This window comes from Prionailurus viverrinus, chromosome D2 (assembly GCF_022837055.1).
Source record: "Prionailurus viverrinus isolate Anna chromosome D2, UM_Priviv_1.0, whole genome shotgun sequence".
NCBI lineage: Eukaryota > Metazoa > Chordata > Mammalia > Carnivora > Felidae > Prionailurus > Prionailurus viverrinus.
Genome location: NC_062571.1, coordinates 87,339,077 through 87,360,964, shown reverse-complemented (window position 1 = coordinate 87,360,964; position 21,888 = coordinate 87,339,077). Strand labels below are relative to the sequence as shown.

At 58.7% G+C, this 21,888-nt stretch overlaps 1 protein-coding gene across 2 annotated transcripts in view; it reads left to right on the top strand.

The window, feature by feature from the left end:
* STK32C (serine/threonine kinase 32C) overlaps nt 1-21,888 on the top strand; it is a 77,993-nt gene that overhangs the window by 44,204 nt on the left and 11,901 nt on the right. For both annotated transcript variants that reach the window (XM_047825199.1, XM_047825198.1), the window contains exon 2: nt 1,553-1,608. In XM_047825199.1, the coding sequence (XP_047681155.1) occupies nt 1,553-1,608 (56 nt within the window). The remainder of the gene's footprint in view (nt 1-1,552; nt 1,609-21,888) is intronic.

The following is a 21,888-nucleotide window of genomic DNA, read 5'->3' as shown; positions in this document are numbered from 1 at the left end:
CTCCATCCAGGAAGCCCACCATGATAACCTCGCTTTCCAGGGCGTAAAAGTGCAGGGAGAAGCATGGTGTGGGTTCCCTTGTGCTCCTGACCTGTGGTTTCATACACCTTGGTTCCTGTTTTCCCGTTCTGTTCCTCTCCTGGAAGGACCTGAATGAAGTCCAGGATTTGTGGTTTCTCTAAAACCGGGGATTGTGCTGGCTGAGCCCCCTTGCTAACCCTTGGCCCGGTGGTGCCCCTACTCGGGGCCCAGCACCGTGCCGGCCGAACCCTAACTTCTCCGGGGCTCGCTGGGCTGGACCTCCCAGCGCCACGTGCTGGGCCTTGTACGGCAGATGCCCTCCGCAGGCTCCATGTGCCGTTCTCGCTCTCGGGGTGGGCACGCCATGGCCCTTGTCTGCCGCTCCCTGTAGGGGCAGCCCAGGCCGCAGGGCTCATGGGCATCTGGATACCCCGAGTTTCTGACGGGTGTTGGGGGCACATGGAGCCAGGTTAGCCCGGTGCACAGGCATGGGGGGCATGGACTTGGAGGTGCAGACCTAGGGGGGCACAGACTTGAGGACGTAGACCTGGGGAACAGAACTTGGGGGGCACAGACCTGGGGCACAGGTGGGGCCCAGCTGGTGGCCTGAGAGTCAGCTGGGGGAGCCCCAGCCAGGACGGGGAGGGGGCAGGTGTGGAAAGCAAGGCTGGCTGGGGCTGCCTGGAGCCCGGAAATGCAAGAGGGAAGGAAACACGGCATCAGGTTGAGAGCAGAAGCGGGAGCCCTGGACTGGCGACTCCAAACTGCTCTCACTCACAGATTAACGCTCCCGGGGCACTGTGTGTGCCTGGCGGGGAGCATCTTTCCAGAGAGTTGTGACAGTTAACAAGGCTGCGATTTCTAACGACCCCTTTCTCTGGGAGGGGTTCATGTCTGGACAAAGTTGATAGAAACCAGGATCTGGGTGGTTCACCCGTGGTCCCCACAGGCCCGGGGACCGCCCTTCGGAAAGTCCCTGTTATTCACCCTGGGACTGTGGCAGGCTCCCCTTTAGCTCATTCAGCGAACCCACAGGCGACCACCCCCAGGAGATGCGGCAGGAGGGTGGGGGGCCTGCTTCCAAGGCTCTGGGCACCTGGGACCCCTGGGACCCTGCTTGCAAGGCTTCATGTGTCGGGTGCAGCTTTCAGGAGGGGGTGTCTGGGTGCCTGGGACCGAAGAAGGGCTGTTCCGGGCACCATCGGCTCTGTTCACGCCCCATCCCGGCTGTGGGTCTGTGGGTGTGGTGGCCTGGCCTGATCCCGCAAGGAGCCCAGAACAAGGGACAGCATGGCCCCTGGGACCCACCTCTCTGCCCTGGCCCAGGCGCTCCCTGCTTTGCACAGGAGCCTGACTTCCACCTTCAGCCATCACCCAGGCCCACTTCCAGGGTGAAGTGTGTCACTGGGGGGCCGCAGGGGGCTCCCTGCAGTGGTGGGGGGTGGCTTCGGGGGGCTGCTCCAGCCCCGGGCATGTGGAGGGCACGGGTCTTTCTGCCACCTGACCCGGCATCCCTCTGTTCTTTCTGCAGTGAACTTCGACCACTTCCAGATCCTTCGTGCCATCGGAAAGGGCAGCTTCGGCAAGGTAAGGCAGAGCCAGCAAGGAGGCCATGACGGGACCAACCCCTCTGCCCACCAGCTCTGGAGAGGCCAGCCCCAGCTGTGCCTGTCGGTGGGCCTTGTGGACAAGCTGGCGACGTGGGGGGTGTCAGGGGCACTAGGGAGCCTCACTCAGGAACACTAGGGTCTTTAGTCCAGGTCTTTGGGGGGCTTGTAAGTCAGCCGGGAGCTGAGGGTGCAGACGACACAGCTCTCGGCTCCGCAGGGCCGAGACCCTGACCCCTGCTCTCCAATGGGGCGGCTTTCCTTAGAAATGGGCCCGCTCGCGGCCTCAAAGGGAAGTGTCCTAGAAGCCCCTGCTGTGGGGAGGGGGTGGCGGCAGATGTCCAGTGTCCGGGAGCCGCTGGGACACTCGGACACCATTGTTGCAGTTGGAGCCCAGAGGCCAGGCGGCTTCTCCAGGGGAGCAGACGGCAGGACTGGGGTGCAGGGGAGCACGGGTCTCACCCAGAACAGCCGTGCCGCTGGCTCCTCGAAATAGGCCTGTGCGGAGACCGTCTCCAGTTCCTTCTGGCCACATCTAACTTCCTGATTGCTGCCTCCGAATGTCTAGAGATTGGGGGTAATTATAACTCAAAGAGGCTTAACGAGCCCTCCGGGAGGGTTAAAATTAGCTCTCGGGACTCTGCCTTGATGGGTCTGTCGTAAATGGGTCACTTCTGAACGGATAGTTTCTTTTCGGCAGATAAGGAGGCTTGGCAGATGAGGCCTTTGGCCCCCTCTCCGCACAGCTGTGTGGGTGCAGTGGCCCAGGCTGCCCAAGGCCTGGGCAAGTCATAAACCGGAGCAATTAGCTCCTTTGCAGGAGTTCACTCAAGCACTCTTTCCTTACGGAGAGAGTATTTTTAACATCTGCTGGTCAGGCTGACCTCTACCCTCCCTGCTTCTCCCAACTGAGTGTAAATTCTGCCCCCTAGAGCCACAGAGAGCGTGGGGAAGGTAGAGGGGCAGACAAGGTGGGGCTTAGGGTTAGGGTTAGGCATTGGAGGGCACCAACCCCGACCAGGATTCAAGACTGGCTTCTCTGGGGAGACATGGAAGTCATGCAGACATTTGGAAACGGACTGAGGAGCGGTGTTGGGGACCGACCTGGGGCAGCCACTTCACTGTCCCGCCACTCCCCATCCCTACCATCCCCCTCATACGCCGCTGAGCAGCACCACCCCCCACAGTGTCTGCAGAACCCCAGGGTTCTGGCTCTCTGACCAGTTCTTGGCTTTAAAAGCCAGCTGGCCACAGGGTCCCGGAAACAGAGCTCTGCGGTGTGGTGAGGTGGGGAGGGAAGAGAGCCACAGGGTCCTGCTGAGACTTTACCCTTAGAAGCTGCCGTGTAGTGGGAGGACTCCTTCCTGCTCCCTAACGAGGTTGCAGCTGTGGGGTGCCGTGTGCTGGACGGGTTTCCGGACTGTGGGCAGACCTGGGCTTTGGTCCTTCCGGCTGTTCTCGGGGGCTAGGGCAGTGACCCCACTGGAGAAGGAATGAGGATTTGGAGGCTCACCACAACCGGCTCCACGTGTGTGTGTGGCTTGGCCCAATGTGCCTCTCTGTGCGCGGCCTTATTTCAGATGTCTGCATGGACTCAGCCCCACGTGGACACCACAGTCAAGACTGGCCTTGTAAGAATGACTCTGAAAGCCACTCTTGGTCAAGTGGGTGTAAACATCCGGAGCTCAGGCATGCCCCTCAGTGAATGGGGGCAAAGCGGTTGGTGCGTTTAGTGTGAGCGGTTACCTTGTGGCTGCCCCGCCCTTCGGGACAATAGCTCCGGGAAATGGATTATCCAAGCTTGCTGTACCTGGTCCTTGGGTACAGACTGCTTATTGTTTTCGTTTCTGTTTTTTTCCAGTTTGTGTGTGTGTGTGTGTGTGTGTGTGTGTGTGTGTGATAAATTACACGTAACAGGAAAGGTACCATTGTAGCCATTTGTAAGTGTGCGGCTCAGGGCCATGGAGCGCGTTCACACCGCTGTGCGAGAAACCCCTCCGTCCACCTCCGTCGCCTCGACTCTTTTCCTCTAGTAGAACCGAAACTCTGCCCCTATTAACCACCACCTCCCCTTTCCCTCCCAAGTTCCCGATTCTTGGAGAAATCACGTCCCGGGGAGCGTGGGAGCAGGTGGTGCGAGTCCACCGTCTCGATGCCGAGAACCCCCGGCTCGTGGGTCGAGGAGCCTCGTCCCGGCTCTTCTGACCAGGCGAGGAGCCTGGGAGCGTCCCCAGTGCAGGAGGCCGGGAGGACGGCCGCTGCCGCGGACCCTCGCGCGTTGCCCGTGCCTGGGCTGGGGGCCGGGGGACCGGCGCGCCCAAGCGGGGGTGAGCCCAGCTGCGTGCCTCGCTCCGGGACAGGTGACAGCTCAGGTGAGCAGGTGGAGCAGGTGCGCGCCTCCGCGGGGACGAGTGTGACAGCCATTGGCAGGCGCTGTCTGCCGGTGCCCGGGGCCTCCGGTGGCAAGTGAGCCTTAGTCCAAGTGAGCCACACAGGGGACGGTCAGGTGGGAGGAGAAGGGCCCGCGGAGCCGTCCGCGCCGCTCTCACCAGGCAGCCCTCCGATTGGCTGGGTGCGGCCCTGTGCTGCGGCCCGGCACCAATCACGCGGGGGTGCTGGGGCACTTTGATTGGCCCTGGCGGTCACGTGAGCGGGCCCGGTCGAGGAGGGCAGAGTGGTGCCCACAGTGGCTGCGAGCACGGAACTGCGAGGCTCTGTGACCCCTGGGGCCTCGTGTCACGTCCGCCCGTCCCGGCCGGGCTGCTGGGCGGGGGCCCTTCTGTGCTCCTCCCCAAACCACCCCAAACCCTCTGCGGGGCTGCGTCCCACCCCTCCCCGGGGCAAGGGGCGGCCCTGCCTCCCCAGCTGCCCTTTCCCTGCGGCCGTGACACTCGAGGGCCGGGCACACCGCCTTTTCGGGGTGGATGTGGTGGGGGTCGGTGAGGTGCACCCTTTCCCGCCTCCTCCCCGCCCCAGCCTCCCGCTGCTTCTCCTTCCAGCTCCCTCCGGCCCCCTCCCTGACCCAGGCCTTCCTGGACTGCCCCTCCCGAACCCTCCCTGCCCCTTCCCCGCCCCCAGCCTGTCCCCTCCCCGTCCCAGCCTCCCCCTGCTTCTCCTTCCGGCCCCCTCCGGCCCCCTCCCTTACCCAGGCTGTCCTGGACCGCCCCTCCCGCGCCCTCCCTGCCCCTTCCCCGCCCCTTGTCGCCTCCTGCCCGCCCCCAGTCTGCTCTCTCCCCGCCCCTAGCCTCTCCCCGCCCCGCTCCCGAGTGCCACCGCCCCCCCCCCACCAGCCTCCTCCTCCCTGCCCCCCTCCCCTCAGCTTTCTGCCCCTGAGGCGCTCGAGTCAGCCCTGCGCCCTTGCTTTAAGACCTCTATTACTGTGTTTAGTCAGAACAAAGCAAACACTCAGGGTTGGAAAAGACTTGTTTACTCCATCAGAAATTTAACCTTGCACCTGGCCTCACTGCCCCTGGGCCACTGGCGGGCTGCCCTGTCCGTCCCTCCCTGGGGACCCCAGGGTCTGTACTGGCTTCCTACTCCCTACCACTAGGGGGTCTCCTAATAAGTCGTCCCCCTCCCGCCCCCCTGCTCTTACAAGATGCCTGCTGTCCTCACGTATGTTTCCAACTGAACTTTTACCTAAGTTTTGTCATGATCGAAATAAACATGAAATCTGGGTAGGAATTACATGTAAAGATTAAGAGAAGATTGATATGTTACCTAGCTAGAGATCTAGTATTTTTTTGTTCAAATGTTGTCATATATTTTCATATTAATCCCTCACGTTTTACTGTTTATTATATATCATTCTTGTAGTTATCATATGTTGAGCTGTTGTGCACATCGTCTCTTTTTGTTATTGTGAATAGACTTTATTTTCTAAGTTTTTTTCCAGCGTATTGGAAAGTGGAGACCCTGTCACCCTCCTACCCCTGTTCCCCTACGGCTTCTGCTGCCCTCTGACTGCCCTCCCTTGGCTGCTGTGGCCGAGGACTTGGACGGTCACTGGCTGTGGCTGATGTACCCAGCCGGGGTGGGGGGTGTGGAGTGGGGGGATCTGGCTTGGCCAACCTGTACTCCCACTCCTGACTGAACCAGGGGCATTTGGGACTCAATGTCCTCCATGCTGGAAGGTCTGGGCTCCCGGTGATGCTGTCTCTGGCGCAGAGGCTGGGTCCCCACTCACGATGGGCTACAGAGCCTCCTTGAAGTGTGCACCTGGTCAGGCCGCTGGATCGTCAGGAAGCAAAGGTTGAGGCAACAGACGGGCACAGCCCTTTATAGGAAGCAAAGGCCTGTCTCCTGGGCATGGGGTGTCCCTTTGTGAGTGCAGAGTCCCCTGACCTGGGTGCGTTCTTCGCAGTGGTCACGATGTGGTATTTGAGCGGGAGTGTCCCAGCCCTTGTGCTGTACCCCAGCCCCTTTTGGCCCCGTGGCCTGGTTTTGTCTCGGGGTGGATTTCTGCCCTTCACTGGCCGGGCCTCCTCCTGCCCGCAGCCCTGCGTGTCCCGCACCCCAGGGCACCGTCTTCCTCTCTGAACTTACAGAAAGGCTGGGCTGGAGCTCACACAGAGGCCTCTGGGAGTGCCTACTGCTGTTGATTTTCAGGTGGGTGGGCGTGGCCGCCTTCTGCCCACCACCCAGCCCAGACCCGTCAGGAGGCCATGGGTTCTGAGTTAGGGCACTTGCTGTGAAATCTGGCCCGGGGACACTCTCCCCTTCCCCCCGGGGTCCAGCTCTTGTGGGAGGGCTCTGGCTGGGCTGTTACTCGTGGAGGGAGGAAAGCACTGGCCAGCCTCGCGTGACGTGGCCAGCTTCACATGACGTGGGCGGAGCCTCACGTGATGTGGCCGGAGTAGCGTGTCTCGTATTTCTCCAGTTTATGGGGAAACAACTAAGATAGGGCACAATGTACTTTGGCCACAGACCCCACTAATTCAGGAACCTTCTGACCCCCCTGTGACCCCAGCTCCTGATATGGTCTCTGGAGATGAGGTGGGCTGGGAGGAAAGAGCAGTCCTGAAGCTTATGACCCTGTTTGTGGGGACGTCCGAGGACTGCCCTGGCAGCACCTGAGACGACGCGAGTGACCAGCCACCCAGAGCTACAGGATCTCCAGTTGACCCGGGAGGAGGAGCCCCTCTGGGGGCTTCACTATCCGTAATGGCAGAAGCACTTCAGGGAGAGAGCGGCAGTGGCCGGAGCTCCAAGGAGTCACGTTCCTGCCGCTCCTGGACCCGGTCACATCCTGAGACGTCCAGGCACCAGGTCTGGACTCTGGATCTTAGAAACCATGCTCTTGTTCCCGTCACATGCTTGACGGTGACCCCGCCACGCAGGTCGCTCAGGGAACCTCGGGAAGCTTGGCCGAAGGCAGGCGGGCCGCGGCCGGCAGTGTGGGCAGGAGCCCGAAGCTGGCGGCCTGGCGCTGGTCACCTTGGGATGCACGTGCCCACACCCTGGTTCTCCCCCAAAGTTCCACCCTCATAGCCACACAAATGACCCTGGACAGTGAGGGTTCTCATCCCATCCCACAGGGAGCCAGCGCGCACACACACACACGCGCGCACACACACGCACACCTGCCAAAATCAAATTCCAAACAAAGGCAAATAGAAAACTATCCACGTTGGTGGTAGAAGTTGAAACCTTGAATAGGCCAATGAACAGAAGAGACCTTGAAAGAAATTAAAACCCTGCCGTTAGAATATCCCACGGGACCATACGGCCCATGCATCCCACTTCCGGGCGGGCCCCCTCACGAACTGAAAGCAGGGTCTCAGACACCCGCACCCCCGTGTTCACAGCAGCACAATTCACAGGAGCCCACAGGTGGAAGGGACCCGGGCGTCCACCGTGGACGAGTGGACGAACAGTGGTCCGTCCATGCAGTATCGTTCAGCGTTAAAAGCAGGGAAAGGCTGACGCCTGCTCCAACGAGGGTCACCCCTGAGACCCTCCTGAGTTCTGGCTCATCTGACCCGGAGCCCCAGGCAGGGCTGGTGAGGCCCAGGTTGCTCACGCCCCAGGCCCTGAGCCCTGGAACACTAGTGGGGGGGCTTGGCCTTGGCCTTTCTCCGGGTGCCGGACCGGCTCACAACTCTTACCTGGCGCCCTGGTCCTCCTGCACGGCTGCCTTTCTGTCTTGGTTCCGCTCTGCAGAACCCATGTTCGGATTTAAATTTCATAAGTGATCCTATGAGCAGCTGTTACCTGGGGTGCCCTGATAGGAAGAGTTTAGCCACAGAGCCACCAGCCCGACGAGGGACGCTGCCTAGCTGACCTGGGTCTGTCTATTCTGCCCCCCCAAAAGGGACCCTGCTGGTTGGGGTGGGGCTAAAGGGCAGTGACTCTAGAGGGGAGAGGGATGCCGGGGACCAAACAGACCAAGCCCTAAGGGGTTGGGGGAGGGGCACAAGGCGCCCGTCGGAGAACCAGGTGCGTTGGTGGGAGGGGCCGTGGGCGGTCAGTGTCCAGCGAGAGGGAACTGGACAGGGGCAGCGGGGAGGGCAGGGGCCGAGAGCACAGCCTCCTTCCTCTCCTGACCACAGGGAGCTCACTTGGTGGAGGGGTCGGCTCTGGACGCCCCCCAGGCTGAGGGCAAGGCCAGGACGGGACCTGCAGGGACCGGCACCTTCGGACCCAAGAGATCCAGCGTGGCAGGTTCCCCTGGGAGCAGCATCGAACAGACCACGGGCTTCGAAGTGGGCCAGAGCACAATGTGAACTTGCTGGGTTGGTCTCTGGGTCACCCAGGCTTCGATTTTGTGCCTTAAAATAGCCATCTCCCTAGAGGCTGATTCTGGAGAAGGATGCTCACACCTGCTTTCTCATTCTTGTCCCCGGACAGCGTGTGAGTGGTCATCGTCCTGGCTGCGGGGCTGCTGGGGGACTGACGCCTGAGAGGTGCACCTGGTTCTGGGCGGAGTGGCTGGGGCAGGCCACGTGGGTGGACAGCGGAGGGTGAGCCCACAGCCCGCCAGGGACGGCCGCCCCACGTGTGTCCTGAGTGAGAAGGAAGCTTCCTTTACTAGGCCGGTGCGGCTGCCTGGGTGCTTCAGGAGTGGGAGACGGTGTGGGCGCCCTGGAACCAGGCTGTCCCAGGAGCCCCCCGGGTCCATTTCCAGTCTGGGTGTCTGGCCACCTGTGGGCTTTGCCGCCTCAGGTGGGCTAATCGAGGTTCCCAAGGCACTCAGCCCTCAGTCCCCAGGATCCCAACCCCCAGGCCTCCCCCAGCGCCAATGCTGAGCTCCCCCCACCCCCCACCACAAACCTGCCCGTCCTGTGGGCTCTGCCTCTTGGGGGGGCAGCTCTTGGGGTTCACCCAGTGTTACTGCTGAGGCCCCTACTCAGGCCTCACATCTTCTAATTTTTAGTTTTTAATTTTGAAAAACGTCAAGCACATGGGGCACCTGGGGGGCTCAGTCGGTTAAGCGTCCGACTTCGGCTCAGGTCATGATCTCACAGTTTGTGGCTTCAAGCCCCACATCGGGCTCTGGGCTGACGGCTCAGAGCCTGGAGCCTGCTTCGGATTCTGTGTCTCCCTCTCTCTCTGCCCCTCCCCCACTCACGCTCTGTCTCCCTCTCAAAAATAAATTTTAAAAAACATTGAAAAAATAAAAAGTAAATTGAAAACTTCAAGCACAGGTACAGACAGGGAGGAGGAGAGCAGTTGTGCACCACCCGGCCATTCCAGCTCTGTGGACGCGTAGTTTCAGTGCCGCCCGCTGCCCGCCTCCCGCCCACACTCCGAGAAATGACCCCGGGAAAGTGTCTCCCCTTATCGGCATTTGCAGCGTGTGTCTGCGAGAGGGGAAGACTCTCCTCAAGCATGACCACGGCCCCTCCCACACCTGAGATGCTTCACGCCAGTCGCTCGTATCAGGTTCACGTTCCCCGACGTCTCACAAATGTTCCGTGGTTTGATGGTGATGGCCCACGCGATGACGCGCAACGCCATCCACACGAGGCCCGTCCAGGGCAGTCCGTGGCCCCGCTCCCCGTGTCCCCGTATCCCCGTGGTCCCTCTGTGGGCCTCCAGGCCGTCGTGCGTGCTGGTCCCTGACGTGCTCCCCACCTGCCTTGTGTGCATCCGTCGTGGTCTCCACCTGCGGGGCGGGTCAGGTTCCACCCCGCCGCACCCCCCACCTCGTGGTCCCCGGCAGAGCGTGGCGACCAGCGATGACCACCGCTACCCCCTCCTTCCGGGGGATTGTTCTCTGACCAGCTGCCATAGTTATTTACAAAACAAACTTGCCGTCAGCGAAGTTTGTAGGGAACAGCTCGTGCGGGTTAAAGGCCTTTGTCCCCTTCACTGAACGGCGCTCCGGGACGAAGGGGATCCCCCCTCCTCCAGCGGCTACTGGAGCAGCGCTCCTTGGCGCGGTGACTTTGTGGGCGGGACGCGTCTGCCACCCTCCAGTGCACTTCATGATAAGCAAGGTTGTGCATCTTTAAGTGTTAGGAGGCCAAATGACGGGCCGTTGCCTGTGTTTCTATCGAGTTGATGGTCTTTTTTTTTTTAGAGGCTCATTGTACACCACGGATGTTGGCCCTTCGTTTCTGATGTCAGTTTGCAAATATTTTCCCCGTGTGTTGTCTTTCAGTTTTATGTGTCTTTTCCACGTAAAATGTTTTATTTTTATGTAGTCTTGTTTATTGACCTTTCTCCTTGTTGCCAGGGGTTTTGTGTCCTGGGAATGTTGTCCCTGCCCCCACCGTGTTTTCTTTTCTCACGCCTACATCTCATGCATCGTGTTAGAACTGCGTCTGGAATCTGTTCTGGCTTGTGGCTTGTCGTGAATGGATCCAACTGTATCTTTTTTTTAAAGAGTGATTCGGTTATTCCAACATCGCTTATTAAGAAGTCCACTTTCCCATAAATTTGAGATGCCACCGTTACGCTACACGAAGCCTTTCTGCGGCGGGTCTGTTTCTGGCTTCTCTCTTCCTTCCCTTTGGCCTGAACACCTGTCCTGCCCCAGGACACACTTTCACGGGTGAAGTTCTAGTGTCTGTGGTCACTGCCTTGCTCTCCTTTGAAATGTTTTTTCTGGGGGCGCCTGGGGGGCTCAGTCGGTTAAGCGTCTGACTTCGGCTCAGGTCATGATCTCAGGGTCTGTGAGTTCGAGCCCCGCGTCAGGCTCTGTGCTGATAGCTCGGAGCCTGGATCCTGCTTCAGATTCTGTGTCTCCCTCTCTCTCTGCCCCTAATCCACTCACATTCTGTCTGTATCTCTCTCAAAAATAGATAATACTAATAATTTAAAAAAATTTTTTAAATGTTTTTCTGCCTATTTTTGCTTGTTTTCCCAAATGAATTTTAGGACAAGCTTCTCAGCTCCAGGAGAGGTGGACCGTGCTGATAAAGCCCCTGGGGAGGGAGCCAGAGGCAGATGGCCCCGGCTCACTCCTGAGTCCTTCAGGAGAGAATCAGTCTCCCTCACTTTCCGGTGCTTATTTGATTCTGTCTGATGCAGACACAAAACAAAGTCGTCGAGGTGGCTGTACGTCTTCCATTGGGTTTGGCCTGGACGCTGGGCCCCGTGTTTGCAGGCTGGAATGGGGGCTTCGTGGGGACCGACTGCACTCTGCTTCCTCGTCCTCAAGACGAGGGTGCTGTGGGGATTACATGAGAAAATGGAAGTGGACCCCCACCCCCGGTACCCGGGTAGCTGGTCGAGGGCCTGTCTGTGGATGAGGGGCCCCGTGTGGCCAGGACATGCCTGCGGCTGGCTCACTGAGCACCCTGCTAGGACCCTGGGGCAGGAGCCTGGCCACACCTGCTCCTTCTGCCTGGAGAGGAAGCGTCTCTGGACGGCACTGGACCCTTCGTCACATGTTTATCAAAATGTCCTCACTATGTGCCAGCCCCGTTGCGGGTGCTGGGAAACGTGGGAACGAGGCAGACAAAATCCTGCTCCGCAGGGCAGTCTGGCATGCAGAGGTCGGCATGCCCGGGAGATCCTGATCCCAGCTCTCCCCCGGCGAGGGGCGGCCCCGCCGTGGGGTCTGGACGTGGGTCCCCGGGTCAGTGAAGCCGCCGTGGGGTCTGGACGTGGGTCCCCGGGTCAGTGAAGCCGCCGTGGGGTCTGGACGTGGGTCCTCGGGTCAGTGAAGCCGCCGTGGGGTCTGGACGTGGGTCCCCGGGTCAGTGAAGCCGCCGTGGGGTCTGGACGTGGGTCCCCGGGTCAGTGAAGCCGCCGTGGGGTCTGGATGTGGGTCCCCGGGTCAGTGAAGCCGCCGTGGGGTCTGGACGTGGGTCCCCGGGTCAGTGAAGCCGCCGTGGGGTCTGGACGTGGGTCCCGGGTCAGTGAAGCCGGGCACCCTCGGGAAGCTGGTGCCATGGAGGCCGGGCTCCCACTCTTCCTTCCATCCACAGCCAGACGGCCTTTCCCGTGGGGAGAAGCTCGCCAGGAGGGACCAGGAGGCAGTTTCATTATGATGTGTTGAGGCTCCAAGGGCCTGTCATCAGGCATTTGCTTTCTGGGGAGCAAAATTACTTGGAGAGGAAAAGAGCTTGGGGTGAATCACTAAATCTGCAAAGCGCATAAACAGCGTTGGGCGAACACGGCAATTACCCTCATTGCTCAGCAGCTCTTCCGGGCCGTGCTGGCCAGCCACACTCACAGGGACCCCCGGCCGCCCGCACTCGCGGGGACCCCCGGCCGCCACTCACAGGGACCACCCTGGGTCCTGGGGTCAGCACAGTCCACTCCTTGTACGACCATCCGGTTGCATTTCTTCTTAGTCCACCCAAGTCGATAACTGGAGGAAGCGGCTCAGAAAGCCGTTTTGTTCGAGGAACCGATGGGACAGCCCCAGAGGCTCAGTCGTGAAAGGCCCCAGCACTCCCGCTCCCGTTCTGTGCTTGCTGCCCGTGTGGCCTGCGCGCCCGAGGTCCCCGCGAGCAGGGATGGCACCAGACCGGGCAGACCGTGGAGGCCGGGCCGGTCGAGCCTTTCCGGCCGAGGGTGGTCGCCAGCCCTGTCGGGGGAGCCCCGTGGCCGATGTGAAGGACGCCAGGGTGGAGCCCAGGGCCCCTCCCGGACAACTGTCGAGTGCCCGGCGGCCCGCGGGCCTCCCAGAAGTGGTGTGGTCAGGCCCCGGCTGGAGGACACGGGGGGTCAGAGGGGGCTGCAGTGGGGCCACGTGACAAATGGCCCGGTTGGCAGGGACAGAGGACAGCGGGTGTCAGGTAAGGGCAGAGGCTGGGGCCCAGCGGGCAGGGTCTCCGACACCAGAAGGAAGCAGGGTATTTTCAGAGGTGGCCACCTCCAGAGGGTGCGGGGAAAGGATCCGTGTCCTGGGGCCGCTAAGGAAGTGGTACAGCTTCAGGGCCTCCGACGACAGAAGCGTATCCTCCCACAGCTCTGGAGACCAGAAGTCCAAAGTCGGCGTGTCCTCTGGGCTGGGTCCTCCTGAGAACCCGCAGGAGGCAGACTTTGCTCTGTTAGGGTTTGCCGCTAAGCCCGAGTAGTCAGCCGACATAAGACACGTTTATTTAGTGCAAGTCTTAGGTGGCCCGGGAGCCCTCGTGAGGTCATGGAGACCCAAAGAAGTGGCTGGGCCCACGTGTTTTCATGTCGGGTTGGACAGAGGCAATGTGGAAGAGGGGGACCGGAAGGTGAGAAGCAGGTCTGTCCAGAAGTCTCTCGGCCTTACCTCCCTCCTGGTGCAGGGGGGACATCTTCCACCATCGTCCGCGTGGGGCGTGTTCTCTGTTAGGAAGGAAGGGGGCGCCTTTCTCGCACCTGCTGGTGTTGTAAATGTCGCAGCTCATGATGTTGTGCCCGAGTGGCAAATTTTAGCGACACCCCCGCCCCCTTGAAGCTCCCCCAGAGCGTCACAGTCCAGGCGCCGAGTGGACAGCCTGCTCCATCGCTCGTCAGTCCCGAGAGTAGGTCAGTTCAGCGAAACGGGTTTCAGTGTTGCAGGTGGTGTCCCCGCAAAGCCACGCCTGTCTCTAAAGTGTGAGCAGTCGGGTGTTTAATGAGAAACGTTCTGTGGAAACGAAGACAAAACAAAGGTTGATGTCGGACTAAATCATAAACCCAGACAGACTCTGAGCCCGGAGGGCGGTCAGCTGAGATTTTAAGTGACTGGTCTCAGTGCCTCTGGATGGTGGAGGGAGGAGAGACGGGGGCAGTGGGTGCGTTTCCTGGTGTTTGGTTGGAATGTCTCTGGTGGCCTGGGGTGTCGCGGGGAGCTTCCGGAGTGGCCCACGCAGCCGCATGCACGCGGTCTGCTGGCGTGCTTTCTCTGAAGTTATATCAGCTTGTCCAGCTGCTTTGGGCTTTGGGAAAAGGGCAGTTTTCATTTTTAGTTTTTCCAAGTCAGAAAGATTAGGGGGGGGGGGGAATCTGGAAATGTTAATTATTGACAGAACGCACAAAATGGCAGGGGGCAGTTTACAAGGAAGAAGCGTGGCACCACGGACACCCCACAAAGGCTATCATCGCTTTTATCGAAACAAAATTCCCCCCCACAGTAACCCCCATTTTCATTAAAGACGATTGAAGTCAGACTAATTTTTTTGCAAAATAAGTCAAGGCTCATCAAACGTGGCCTGATCAGTTACGTAAGTATGGCGAGAATAGTGACTGACCGCATAGGCCCTTTTAAGTCAGCGTTGCTGGAACTTTTATGAGGAATCTCGGATCAGATGTAGGCTCTTGAGACTAAGAAACCAGGTCAGGCTTTGCCTTCAGGACCTAGAAATTTGGATGAATTCCTGTCTTCTCCGGGTCCCTGAGGTGCCCTGGGATTCCTGGGTCTGTCAGGAAGTGACGTCTTTACTCACCTGCAGGGCCAGGAACCCGTGAGCAGGCATCAGGCTGGCATTTCCGGGCCCGTGGTTAAGTGTGGGCCCCGTCAGCTCATAGGAGGAGTTTCTCACGTCTGGCCGAGTGATTCCATGTGCCGCGCTTTCAAATGTGGCCTCCCAGTCAGTCTTGGTGATAGAACCGATGGTTTTAATCACGTCCTACTGCTAAGAGAACAGATTCCCGTTGAACCTACACAAATCATCAGCGTGAAAGTCAGAGTATTTAGTAGCAGTTGCTAAATTTTGGAGGATCAGGTGGGGAGAAAAGCCAAATGTCCCCATCCCATTCCAAAGCTATAATCTACCAGACGGCTGTGAGCTATAGACAGCTTGAGAGAAAGGAGAAATAGGATTTCTTAAGTCTGGAAAACCGAACATTAAGGAACCAGCCATGTTTCAAACAAAGGTCAGAGATGTGGTGATCTCCCTCACGGGTTCCTTCGGTCCCACGTAATTAAATCTGGTGTGCTCCATCCTGGGCTGTCGGCTTCTTTAGAGTTTCAGAAGGTCTCCTCTGGCTCAGGGGCATGATCACACAGTTTCCAGAAACCTCTCTCCCAGGGTCCCTGTGGAAGCCGGTCCCGGACTTCCTGCAGATGAAACTCTCTCATCTGTACGTGGTTCTAAGAAGCTTTCCACGAAGTGTCGGTAAACCAGTGACCATCTCCAAACAGGGACAGACTGAAAACAGCCGTAGTTACAGATCTGATGACAGTTTATTGCAAAAAGTGGTGCAGTTGACAAGGAAATTAGGTTATTTCTACGGTATGTGACGTTTTAAGATAATTGGAATTACGACCGATTAAACAACCGCTGAGGATGTTGATAAGCTTCCAGTCATTTTAAATAACTTCTGAAACATGTATATCACAACACATGTGCACACAAATGTAACATAAAGATTTAGCAACACTTCTAACTTCACCGTTTCCCTGTGTCACTTCATGTGTCAAATAAGCCTAATTAATGTAACCTCTGTATTTTTATAAGGAGAAATAACAAATCTTTTTCCTCAGGGACCCTCTGAAAACCCCAAAGTTAGTTTGAGGTCAAAAAGACTATTTTATTTCTTTATTTTTTTAATTTCTTTATTCATTTTTGAGAGAGCGTGAGCAGGGGAGGGGCAGAGAGAGAGGGAGACACAGAGTCTGAAGCAGGCTACAGTCTCCGAGCTGTCAGCACAGAGCCCGACGTGGGGCTCGAACCCACGAACCGTGAGATTGTGACCTGAGCCAAAGTCTGATGCTTAACCGACTGAGCCACCCAGGCGCCCCAGTTTGGAAACTATTTTTAAGTAGCCATTTGTTATTGTGGAAAAGTTCATTTACAAACTTTTGGTCTACTTACGTCTATTTAATTTTTTTCTCTTTTTAGTAATTAATGCTTGGATTGCTCTCGAAAATTTCATGAGACGTTAAACAGCTACCTACCTATCTTCTTAAGTTAGTATTATTATTTTTTTGCCAACAAATTTTGTAGCATAGAGGTAAAATGAACTTACTTGACTAGTAAAAACCCAGGTGGAGAAAGTTGTACGTCCGCATTATATCTAATGTCAACAACTGAAGATGCATCTGTGTTCGTTATGGCAGCAAACTTAAACTAGCTTTTCTCCACTGAAGATTTCCTAGATCACGTGAACTTAAAAAAAAAATTGGGTTAGTTTCTGTATTTCTGAGAGTTTTAGAATACTTAAGCACATAATACTTCCTCACTTATTTTCCTTCAAGCCGCCCGGATGAGCTGTTACAAATCCTTTGGCCACACCATCCCCCGGTGGGAAATGTGCCACACGAGGCAGGTGTGTGATCATATAAAACTCACTAGTTTATGAAAGACCAGTTGGATCCAAAGCGCATTTCTCGGGGCGCCTGGGTGGCTCAGTCGGTTGAGCGTCCGGCTTCGGCTCAGGTCATGATCTCATGGTTTGTGAGTTCGAGCCCCGTGTCGGGCTCTGTGCTGACAGCTCAGAGCCTGGAACCTGCTTCGGATTCTGTGTCTCCTTCTCTCTCTGCTCCTCCCCTGCTCCTGCTCTGTCTCTCTCTCTCCTTCAAAAATAAATAAAAACACTAAAAAAAAATAAATTAAAAAAAAAAACGCATTTCTGGAAGTGGAGGTCGCCTGTGTCCTACCAACATTTTAACCAGCTCTAGTGGAAAAGACTTGTAAGGGGGTTTCACTTGTCAGTTTAGTCCCAAACAGCTCCCTTCTTGTTTCCTTCTATTGGAAGTCGAGTTATTTCCCCAGAAGCTTGTATTTCCTCCAGAGGGCTCGCATCTAGCAAAGAGCCCACCTGTGCATCTCAAAGGCACCAGGAAAGAATGTACATTTTCATCAAGGAGTTCTGGGATGTCTTTTCCTATTATCAAGGACTTAGGGTAATTTTTAAGTTTTTCTTTCCCTACGGACAGGGTAGTCCAGTGACTTTCTGTGGTGGGGGCCCAAACGGGAGGGGTTGGTGCTGAGGGAGTTTGGTCGCAGTCCCAGTGAGGGACCGGCATCTGGGGTTGGGGAAGAACAGGTGGAGTTCACAGGGGGTGTGGGCTCAACTCGCGGCTTTGTCTCACTGCTGAGGCTCTAAGTAGCAAGACATCCCTGTGAGTCTTCCGTTCATTTAATCTCCCCACAGGCACTGCCAGGACATTATTTAGGATGAGGGCACTCTAAAAAATCCTTTTAGGAAGAAAAGTCCAAATCTTTAAAGGCATACCTATTTTAATGGGATTTTAAATCAGCTGGCCTTTGTATGGCTTAAAACCAGTTAGCCTTTTATGATTTAACAAAGGACACAAGTGGTGTCCCCAAAGAGGGTGCAAATGACGCGGGCCTCCGAAGGTCCAGACTTTCTGCCAACGACAGTAAGAAGGCCAAGAGCCTTGTTGTCACAGGAGGTCAAAACAGCTTCAGGCTCCCATGAGGTAGGACGCCTTAAATCACGGACCTGCTGGTCTATCACTGGACAGGTGATGCTGGACACTTTCCCAGCACGAACAGGACAGGTGGGGAGAGATGGCGGTGGCCCCTGTGGCCTCTGTAGGACAAGGGACACAGAGGACAGCATCGGGAGGCTGAGGATCTGTAACCCACCGGCCCTGACACCGAGGCTACACGTCACAGAACCAGGTTTTACAGTGATTTTCTCCTGCCCCTCTGAACTTAGAAAGTAACTGGAGACACCCTCCCTCCTCTCCGGAGCAGGCAGTGGGGACGGAGAGCTGACCTGAGGAAGGAAGGACCATTGCCATCTGTGGGGCCCATGTCAGGCTCTGGGTGGGGGCCACCCAGGCCCTTCCTGCCCTGTCGTGCTGGGGCCCATAGCAGGGTCTGGAGGGGGGCTCCCAGGCCCTTCCTGTCCCGTCGTGCTCCCCAGAAATCACAGAGACAAAGCTCTGCCTCCACCCCCTCCAGGTTTTCGGCTGTGATCAGTTGAGCTCTGAACCTTCCAGGACACAGAGCCCAAAAATTCAGGGAGTCTGGGTCTGGGCTCGGCTCGCCCTGCCTCCTTCTGGCTGGGAAGGGCCCTTGAGCTGTGGGTACTGGTGGCCCTGAGTTCAGCTTGCTGCTCGGCTGGGCTCCACCTCCCCCCAGGTCCCCGGCCCAGTGAGCTGAATCCCATCAGCACCGCCTACGCCGATTTCCTTGGAGATGGCAGGAGGGACCGCGTGGCCGCCCGTGTCCCCAGCCACGGGGCCGCAGCGAGCCTTTCCAGAGCACCTTCAGATGCACACCGGGAATCCACTGTTCCTCTGTGTCGGGGCACAGACAAGTGGGCCTGACAAAAGTGGGGGGGGCGGGGGCACACAGATTTGCCCTTAGGATGGCTCACAGGCCCTTACCTGGCAGCTAGCTGCTTGATGGAATCCGCTAGGGTGGCCAGGCTCTGGGGGCAGCACAGGCCTTCAGAGCCCCGGGGGACTCAGCCAGGCTCAGAGTCACAAAATGTGCCCCCTCGGGTGGAGGCGGAGGTGTTTCTGGAGCTCTGGGCTTCTCCGCCAGTGACCCCGGCCGGGAGCCCCTGTGGGCAGTCCGCCTGCCACCGTGGGGCCCCTCAGATCGTCAGCCAGCGGGAGAGAACTCCAGCCGTCCCCACTCAGCTCAGAAATCTCGAGGAAGAGCGTCGGGAGAGCAGAGGGGACAGCGGGTGATTTGGCTTTTAATTGCTGTGATCACACTTGATCAGACACATTTGCATAATTGCCTAGAGCTGGGGTCTCGAGGCTCCTTCAGTCTGCGTTTCTGGGTGACGTCCCAGATCCGAGGCCTGGCTCACCGAGACACGGGGGGAGCCGGTAAGCCCACTCTCTGGGCCGCGTTGACAGCTTCCAGGTGCGGAAGCCCGGAGAGCGCCTCGGCTGCCCATCCCGTGGACGAACTTCGGGCCGTTTGGCTGAAATGAGAGGAAAGATTCAAGAAAGGGAACGGTTCTCACGCTAATGGCCTTGTCTGTGGGAGAGGCTTTACAGACCTCGTGGTCTGGCCTGGCCTCCATCCAGTCTCCATCCGTCAAGGCCCCGGAACCCTGCGTCTGCACCCAGAGCATCCCCGACGGCTCGGAAGGAGAGCGTTTCACAGCAGAGGTGGATCACGCGGCCCAGTGACACCGGCTGTCCCTCACGGCTCCCAGGACGTGGCTTCCTGAGGCCACTGTGACAAATGACCACACGTGGTGGGCGTCACGTTTCTGCCATGGACTCAACTGTGCCCCGACTTCCCATGTTGAAGTCCCCCTCCCCGTGTGATGGTATTTGGAGGTGGGGGCTTTGGGGGGGCTTAGGCTTAGCGGAGGGTGTGCAGGCGGGCGGCTGATGGCATTAGTGTCGGGCACCTATGGAGGGGAGGGGAGGAGACCAGAGCTCTGTGTCCACGGAGGACAGGCTGCTGAGGACACGTGAGCACCGGAAGCGGGCCCCCACCAGGAACGGAATCTGCCAGCACCTTGGTCTTGGACATGCAGCCTCAGAGCTGTGAGAAATGAGTCTGTTACTGAAGCGGCCGGGTCCGTGCTGCCCGCTGTGGCCCGGACACCCTGCGGCTCACGTCTCCCACCGCCTCCCGCTCACGAGGACCCTGCTGAACAGTCCGGGATGATCTCCCGGGAAGGTCACGTGTCACAGGGCTCAGGGACCAGGATGTGGATGTCTTTGAGGCCATTGGCCAGCTGAGCGTGGCAGAGACAAAGCCGTGGTCAGTGGACGCGTGAGCACGAGGAGTCCTGACTTCTCACAGGCTTGCGAGCCAGCGTAACGTTCACGTTTAGCAGGTGGGGAAAGGGAGGGTCAGCCGCTGGGGAGGCCGCTGGACAGCCGGCGAGGAGCGGATGGCGGAGGACGGGCCCAGGGACGAGGGCGGCCCGAGGGCTCCCAGACAGGGGTCTGTCTGCTGTGTGTGGCCACAGGGGCCCGGAGAGCAACGGGTGGATCCAGGGGGCGGGGGCAGCCCTGTGGCTTGGGCATCTCTTTCTCAGACCCAGCCTGGCGCCCTGCCTCATCCCGGTCAGCAGGGGTCCCCGAACGTGCAAGGTCCCCACGGGGGAGCCGGCGGACACAGTGGTTACTGCCCCCGTCCCCACCAGGAGAGCTCTGCCTGTCCCCACGCCCCTTGGGGACATTTTTATGACTGTATATGCTCCTGTCAGAGAAGTGACCCCCGCTGTTCCCTTTGGGGGACAGTCAGGAGGACGGGGATGGCTCCAAACCTCTCTCTGCGTGGGAAGGCCTGGCGGCAAGGTTAGGGCAGGACATTGGTCGTGGCCTCCCTTCCCGGCCCCGCTCTGCCCCCACTCAGGGACGGGGCTCCTGCATGTCGGGCCCCCCCAGTCTTGGCAGAACAACGAGGGTGGGGGGCCTTGACTCTCGTGGCATCAAGAGCAGATGGGGGCCTTTGGACGCCCGAAGCGACGCAGGTCTGAGGTCAGGTCCCGGGCCCCGGACTGCGGGCTTTCTGGGGAGTCAGCCCAGCCAGAGGCAGTTGTAGGCAGGGCTCTGCGGGGGTCTCGGCGGCCTGCACGGCCCCTGGGCGGGTTTGAGGTGGGAGCTGCCCAGGCGCATCACGCGGGCGTCACGCAGATGTCACGTGGGTGTCACGCAGGCGCCACGCCACACGCCTTGCCCGTCTGGGGCTGGCAGGGAGGTGTGCCCGGTGCTGCTGTGCCTCATGAGGGTCCTGTCCCTGGAGGATGGGGGGATTCAGCACGCAGGCTGCTCAGTTGTGTCCGGCACCCCGAAGCCAGCAGTCACCGCTGCCTCCCCACCGTGGGGCAGCACTGCCACCAGACGCCCTCACGGTGACGGTGCAGGAGCCAGAGTGAGGGGCGGTGCGTGCCCTGTGCTCAGTTCCGGTTCTGCCGCATCGGGTACGTCATCGCCGCGTCCGCATTAAATGGCACAGTCTTGCGGTTTTGCTTGGCCTTATGAAAGTCATCACACGTGCTTAACAGTGTTTATAAATACAGTTTCAGTGGCCGTGTGGCATTTCGTTGAGCTCACTTGCCCGGTGTCCATAAGGTTGCTGGATGCTCAGGTTGGTTGAAAGTCTGTGATAAGCAGTTTGCTCAACTGGTAAACATCTTCTGAAAAAAACCCACAGAACACCTTCGTGTCTTAGGATGTGTTCCCAGGTGAGGGACCGTGGGCTTCACCCAAAAGGGCTGCATCCCGCGGGTTTGGCCCGTGACCCTGATGCTCACTGACACTTCCGGTCAGGTCCAGGCCACCTGCCTTTGGGTGGGCCCCCCGACAGTCTCCCCGCTCCTCGAGTTCCCCCAGCTCTGGCTACTTGAACACCTGGAGCCCAAAGGCTATGGGGACCCTCAGGAGTGACTTGGGCTTTCTGTCCTCAAGAGGTCCCTCGATGACTTGAGTGGGGAACATGGCCCCTGGCCTGTGATTTTGTGCCTTAGCCCCGTTTGCTGTTGGAGACCTTTGTCCATGGCTCTGATGGACGCCCCTTGGCCACTCGGGCTCATACGAGTCTGTGCTGCTTCTGTGGTTCTGCTGTCCCTGCACCCCCACCCTCTGCCCAACGTGTGAATGCCGCCAACATCGCCAATGGACTTCGCAGCTCCGTGCTGGGTGGGATTAGCACTTGAGAGCCGTGCAGGGGCCCCGCCATTGTAGGAGGGTCCCTGTTGCTCTGGGGATGGTGGCTCAGGGGTGACGAGGACAGCAGCTCTCAGGCCTGGGGCCTTCCCAGGTGCAGGGCTCTGGCTGAGGGGTCTCCCCACTTCGTCCCCAGCGGCCCTCCAAGCCAGCTGCTGCTCCGAGCCCCAGGAAGGGGCAGTGGGTCACCGCTGGTGGTGGGGGTGGGGTTCCTGGGCCCCAGCGCCGTGCTCCTGGATGGGTCCTGCCTGCTTTCCGAAGGCGCCTTGCACAGGAATTTGCCCCACCAAAGACATCCAGTCATTCCCGAGTCACGTCTGCCGTGGCCAGCGTGGGAGG